This window comes from Triticum urartu, chromosome 2A (assembly GCF_056163025.1).
Source record: "Triticum urartu cultivar PI428250 chromosome 2A, HENAU_Tu73, whole genome shotgun sequence".
In the NCBI taxonomy this organism is placed as follows: domain Eukaryota; kingdom Viridiplantae; phylum Streptophyta; class Magnoliopsida; order Poales; family Poaceae; genus Triticum; species Triticum urartu.
The window spans coordinates 581,309,718-581,316,823 of NC_141874.1; the positions used below are offsets into that span (position 1 = coordinate 581,309,718).

The 7,106-nt window shown below is 47.6% G+C and overlaps 1 protein-coding gene across 1 annotated transcript; it reads left to right on the forward strand.

Annotated features, from left to right (window-relative positions):
* Positions 1-6,084: 6,084 nt before the first annotated feature.
* LOC147986028 (uncharacterized) lies at positions 6,085-6,738 on the forward strand. Its single transcript, XM_087541840.1, has one exon. It carries the CDS (start codon positions 6,085-6,087, stop codon positions 6,736-6,738), a length of 654 nt encoding a protein of 217 aa, XP_087397966.1.
* Positions 6,739-7,106: the final 368 nt, after the last annotated feature.

The following is a 7,106-nucleotide window of genomic DNA, read 5'->3' on the forward strand; positions in this document are numbered from 1 at the left end:
CGTATCATTCGAGGTGGTATTATGTCATTCTTGATAATTTGAGTTCATGTCTCATGATTCACATGTTGTTAAAAAGGAGGTATTTAAAATCCATCAATCTCGTCATTGGAGTTATCTGGGGTTATATTTCACCTAACGTTTTCCCTAAAGATTAATGCTATTAATGGTGATAATATGTTCTTTTCGTTGTTGGTTTTTTCCAACAACTCCGTTCGAACCTTCTTCTAAGGATGCCTTTTCAAGCTCTTTTGTGGAAGAAGTTGTCATTTTCTTCTCCATTCTCTTATTTCAATTATCTATATTCTATTCTTTCGTTTCGGAGGCATTGTGATGTTGTTCTTTTCACCCATCATCTCGTCTTGTCAAAAGATCATGTTCTTCTCGTGCTTATCCTTTTAACCGGAGTGTTGTGTCTATCATTCCTCTTCTAACCGAACTCTCATCCAAGTGCTTTCATTTCGCCAAGCTCATATTATTTACCTTCCATTTCCAACTGGAGTGTTGTGACCTTTTTGCTCAAGTTCTTTTCGCCTTATCAAGCCTTGCATCTCTTCTCAACCGGAGTGCTGTCTGAGATCTTTCTTACCCCTTGTTCCATGCGTTCAATAGTTCTGGAGGCTGTATGGTGTGATTTCATCATGTATCCTCTCATCTTATCAAGTTCTTATTCAATTCCTTTTCTTTTCAACCGGAGTGCTGTTCGAATTTGTTCTTCCTTGTTCCTCTTTCTTAATGGAGTGCTTTCACCTTCGTTCATCTCCGTTGTATTCTTTTCTCGAAGTTGTTCAACTTTTCAAGGTTCTTTGGTCTCACTCGTTTGTCAAAGAAGCAATTAGTTTTTACCTCACTCCTTTTCTCTTCCGTTTTTCCTCCGGTGCCATTCTAGATCTCGGGACGAGATCCTCTCATAGTGGTGGAGTGTTGTAATGCCCCGAGACCGATGTGCCAGGTGTCCTCTAGTTATTCGTTGTTATTGCCTTGTCATTGCTTGCGTGTCATGCATTGCATATCATGTCATCATGTGCATTTCATTTGCATACATGTTCGTCTCATGCTTCCGAGCATTTTCCCCGTTGTCCGTTTTGCAATCCGGCACTCCTATGTCACCCAGTGTTCCTTTCTACCTCTTGTCGTGTGCGGGTGTTAAACGTCTTCGGATTGGAGCGAGACTTGTCATGCGGCCTTAGTTTACTACCGGTAGACCGCCTGTCTAGTTTCGTGCCATTTGGACTTCGTTTGATACTCCAACAGTTAACCGAGGGACCGAAAAGGTCTCGTGTGTGTTGCAGCCCAACACCCCTCCAAACTGGCCCGAAACCCACTTATACTTGCTCCATCATCTAGAGCGTTCGATCACGATCGCGTGGCCGAAAACCGCACCTCATTTGGACTCTCCTAGCTCCCTCTACCTATACATATGTGGCCTCCCCCGAAATTTTCGCGCAGCCTAACCCTAACCTTCGTCCTCCTTGCGCCGCCGGACACGTCCACCCGGCGACCGAACATGTCCACCCCGCCCGGCCACGTCACCCGACCAATGGCGTGCTGCCACGTCGCCACCGCCGCCGCTTCCTCCTACTCACGGTGCGCCACGTCACCAGCGTCGCGCCCTCCTCTCTCCTCTGCCGCCGTAGGCCCGCGTGGCCCGAACCGCCGCCCGCCACCGCCAACCGCGCCCGCGCCTCCTCCTTCGCCGCGCCTCCTTGCCAGGCATCCCGCGCCGCCGCTTGTCCTTCGCCGGCGTGCCTCACCGCGCCTCCACGGCGCTGCCTCGCCGGCCATGCTTCGCCGCGTTGCGAGTTCACCGCGCCGCCGCCCGCTTCGGCTCCGCCCTCACCGGAGCGCCGCACCTCGTCCGAGTGCTCCGGCGAGCGACCCGACCTCGCCGGCGACGACCTCCCTCCCCCCGGCGCTTCCCCGCAACTCCGGACGCCTCCTTCTCCGACTCCGGCGCGTCTCCGGCGAGAAGCTCCTGTCGGCCTCGAACCACGTGCAAATCTCAGATCTGAAAATATCTCGGGGTTGACTTTTTCCCTCCTAACCCAGTTAAATTTTGCATACTTTGACATGCCATAACTTCCTCATCGTAGCTCCGATTCGTGCATGTAGCATATCAAAATGTTCGTCTCGACGAGTACATCATTTCATCTCATTGCATCATTTTCATTTGAGCTCAACTTGATGCCCGAAATGCTGTTGGAAGAGGGCTATGTGAGGAAAGTTGCAGATCTGTTTCAGCAAATGGCCTTTTGTCATTTTTGCCATGATTAATGTGTGCATGCTATGATCCTGAGCTCTACATGTGTTTTGTAGAATGGCATGTCATCTTTACAGAGGTGTATGCCATGTATTTGTGTGATATTCGTGGTGACTAGAACAAGCATGCAAAGTAGCGTAATCGTTGATGCTGATTTCAGGGACTTAGAATTTCACTAAAGTCCTTGTCCTGATTTTGTTGTTATGTCATATGTTCATGTTGTTTCCTAGTGATCCGTGCCTCTTTTGAGGATGATCAGTAAGGATGTTTTGTTAATATTGTGGTGCTCTATCCATCGATGTCTTTGTTTGCAATTATGGAGCACTCTAGCTTGAGTCAATCGAGTTCTACTTTTGCTATAAAATGTTCCTGGCAGATTGTTAACATGTTTAGCAATTTTGCCGAGCTTGTTGTTGTTGTTCCGTGCATGCTATGTTGTTCTTGCCATGTCTTCTTCACGGGTGTATGCTTAGTTTGTCATGCCATGCTCTATAGTAAGTGCATCGAGCTCGTAAACATGCCTACTTGTTAATCTGTTTGCATGCTCCAGTTTTTTCACTAAGTCTGAATCTGCTTATGTTTTTGCTATGTTCACATGCTTGCAATTGTATTTTCTGATCCCTTTTGACTCATGGTCACTAAGGGACTTTTGTTATATGCTTAGAGTAGCTTCATGCCATGCCTTGTTTGCCATGATATGTTCCTGTAGCATGTAGGTTTCATGCCCTAAAGTTTTCTTCCTGATGATAAATTCCAGACTTGTGTTAATTTCACTAAGTTTGTAACCTGTTATCTTTTGCACTTTTGCCATGCTTGTTTGAGCTTGCTATTGTGTGAATTAGCTGTAGATCAGTGTTCATCTTTTGTGAAGCATCATGAGTGGATCCCTACCATGTATTTTGTTGTCATGTTTGAGTGCTGTAGCATATTTATCTTGATGCATTCAGATGGCTACTTGCTGATTATCGCAGACCGGTCCCATATTTGTTTTGCTTGCCATTTCCAAACCGTGCATCCGATTCCGGTGATCTTTATATTGATTTCAACCAAAATTATCTCACCTTTCTAGTGGCACTCTTGGATTTCCATGTTTAGGACAGGTTCAATCATTCCTTTCCAAATCATGCATATGCATCACATACCGCATCCCGCATATCATGTCATGTTCGTGTGTTGGTTGTTTACTATGTTGTGTGCTTCTTTCCGGTGTTGCTTCTTCGGGTTGGTTCCGATAACGTCGCGTTTGTGAGGACCCGTTCGACTATGTTCGTTTGTCTTCTTCATGGACTCGTTCTTCTTCCTTGCGGGACTTCGAGCAATATGACCATACCCTCGAAATCACTTCTATCTTTGCTTGCTAGTTGCTCGCTCTTTTGCTATGCCTATGCTATGATACCTACCACTTGCTTATCATGCCTCCCATATTGTTGAGCCAAGCCTCTAACCCACCTTGTCCTAACAAACCGTTGTTTGGCTATGTTACCGCTTTGCTCAGCCCCTCTTATAGCGTTGTTAGTTGTAGGTGAAGATTGGAGCTTGTTCCATGTTTGGAACATGGTTATTTTGTTGGGATATCACAATATCTCTTATTATATTAATGCATCTATATACTTGGTAAAGGGTGGAAGGCTCGGCCTTGTGCCTGGTGTTTTGTTCCACTCTTGCCGCCCTAGTTTCCGTCATATCGGTGTTATGTTCCCGGTTTTTGCGTTCCTTACACGGTTGGGTTATAATGGGAACCCCTTGACAGTTCACCTTGAATAAAACTCCTCCAGCAAGGCCCAACATTGGTTTTACCATTCGCCACCTAGCCTTTTCTTTCCCTTGAGTCGGCCGGATCAAGGGTCATCTTTATTTAAACCCCCGGGCCAGTGCTCCTCTGAGTGTTGGTCCAACCTGTCAGCTGCCGGTGGCCACCAGGGGCAACTCTGGGCTGGCCTACCAGAACCTTAGACAATCCGGTGTGCCCTGAGAAAAAGATATGTGCAGCTCCTATCGGGATTTGTCGGCACATTCGGGTGGCTTTGATGGACTTGTTTTACCATTGTCGAGGATGTCTTGTAACCGGGATGCCGAGTCTGATCGGATTGTCTTAGGAGAAGGAATATCCTTCGTTGACCATGGGAGCTTGTGATGGGCTAAGTTGGGACACCCCTACAAGGATTTGAACTTTCGATAGTCGTGCCTGCGGTTATGGGCAGATGGGAATTTGTTAATGTCCGATTGTAGAAAACCTGAAGTTGATCTTAATTCAAATACATCAACCGCGTGTGTAGCCGTGATGGTCTCTTCTCGGCGGAGTCCGGGAAGTGAACACGGTGTTGGAGTTATGCTTGACGTAGGTTGTTCTAGGATCACTTCTTGATCATAGATTTCTCGAATGTGCTTTGCCTTCTCTTCTCGCTCTCATTTGTGTATGTTAGCCACCAAATATGCTAGTCGCTTGCTGCAGCTCCACCTCATACCTTTTACCCTTCCTATAAGCTTAATTAGTCTTGATCGCGTGGGTGTGAGATTGCTGAGTCCCCGTGACTCACAGATACTTCCAAAACCAGTTTGCAGGTGCCGATGTTACCGAGCAGGTGACGCAACCAAGCTCAGGGAGGAGCTCGATGTATTGTGTGTATCTTTTTCCCTTATGTATTACATGGGTTGTGTGAAGATTACCTCACTTGCGACATTGCTTTCAATGCGGTTATGCCTCTAAGTCGTGCTTCGACACGTGGGAGATATAGCCGCATCGTGGGCATTACAGGCGGTGAGCGTGCTGAGGAGGAGGTCGTCGTCCACCTTGGCTCCAATGTCACGGAGCTCGTCCGCCAACGTCTTCAGGCGGCGACAGTAGTCATCAATGGACTGTTCATCCTGGTGACAGTCAAAAAATTCCTGCTGCAAAAAACATGGCGTTGAAGCTTGTTGTCGGTGAAGAGGTCGTTCAGCTTGACCCACAGGGCGCGGCCGTCGTCGCCAGTGCTCACGACCGTGTGGAACAAGTCCTTGGAGATGGTGGTGAAGAACCACTGGATGATCGTGGCGTCGATCGCGGTTCACTCGGCGTCATCCACCATGGCGCGGGAGTCCACGATGCCATCCACGTGGTCCATGAGATTATTCTCGCAGAAGAGCAGCGTGAAGTACGTCTTCCACGCGAAGTACGTGGAGTTGGAGGCGTCGAGGATGACATTGACGCGTGCGTGGACGTTGATGTCGCAGATTTCGGCGGGGTCGACGGCGAAGGGGTTGGAGTAGGTGGAGGCATTGGACGACATGGCAGCGGGATCATGGGAGGGAGGCGGCGACACGGCTGAAGAGGAGCGGCACGGCGGCGGGAGGTAGGCGGCGCGGCGGGGAGGGGCGGTGCGGCGTGGGGAAGGAGGCGCGCGGTGGAGGGAGGGCGCACGGGAAGGAGAGGTGGAGACGCCGGCGGTGGCGGGGAATCGCGGCGGCGGCGGCGGCCCGAGGTGGCGGCTAGGGTTAGCGGAAGCTGGAAGATCGACTTGCGATAGATACCATGTAGAGAATGATTTGGTGCATCGATAATTAATTGATCGTGTACTAGGCACGTATATATAGATACAAGGGGTGCGACCGGTATCTTGTCTCCTAAGATACACATACATACAGAGGGAGACAGATACAACCGGTACTGCATACAGGACCCAGACCTATGTACATGTACACATATTCAACAAAGACTACTACCGTCGATGCATATACTCTAGTACACTTTTTTTTTCTTACTTGCATATATACTACTAGCTCCTAAGGGTTTTGTTTTCTTTGAGAAATCATGGGATATTACTTTACGATGCTCATGTCATATACCCATGATCAAACGCCAACCAAAGATTCCGACGAAGACGTTCTTATTTATTGTGAAACAACAGGTTGGATCTCTAGTTTGTGGAAAAGACCACAAGGTTATCAGGCCAAAGAAGACGTTCAGGCTATGTGTTAGTGACGAGTATGGAACGAGGGCTTTGGCTAAACCTGCAGCTATACTGAAATCAACGGCACTGCGCCATGAATTGGAGCTTTGTAACGAGAGATGGAGGATTTTTGCCTGGATTCATGTGTGGTTGATCAATTCATGGCCGGTTTATATAGAAAATTACGGAATCATTGGAAAATTGTCATGCACGATAAAGAGGGCAATTGCAAAGTACAGAGAGCGCCGTTTTGAAACTGGATTATTTTATTTCGTCCCGGACGAAAAACACTTGACATTCACAGTTAGCAGTTACCTCTACGGAGATGATGAGTTCTTAAAAGATCTGTTGAGGAAAAAGAGACTAGAGCGCATCATGAGAGAGAAAAACCAGGAGTTACACAAGTGTTCTACACGTGTTTCCGAATCTTACGTATCAGAGTACATAAATATTTCTTTCATAGCTGTTAGAACATTGAGATTGTGTGGCATGGGATATTTGTTTTACCTGGTGCTTGTGATCTCCTTAGTTTTGGCGATTGTATATCTATGAAAGATCGTTGTTTCCTTGTTGACCTGCTACCACATTTGCCATAAGGCGTGAGTCATATATTTTTTTCCTTATGGATTTGCTAACAGTTGTAATTCTAATTTTTTTTCTCCGGTGATGCAACGGCCACGACAACCTCCTCAATCTCATGGCAACGGTTGCCACGCCCGCCCAGGTGGCGGTCATGACCTCATGCTCTTTGGGGAGGCCACGTCGCTTATGGGCAAACCTAATGAATTACCCATCCTCCTCTTTGGCTAGGATCTGGTGTTCATGGTGGATATCCTGAATTATCTTGCATGCGTCCGGGAAACTGAAATGCCCATACGAAGGTGCTTAACTTCGTCTAATATTCATTGACAACTCTGTGA

Excerpts from the sequence above, each read along its gene's own strand:
- LOC147986028 (XM_087541840.1), top strand. The coding sequence starts at position 6,085 with ATGATCAAACGCCAACCAAAGATTCCGACGAAGACGTTCTTATTTATT.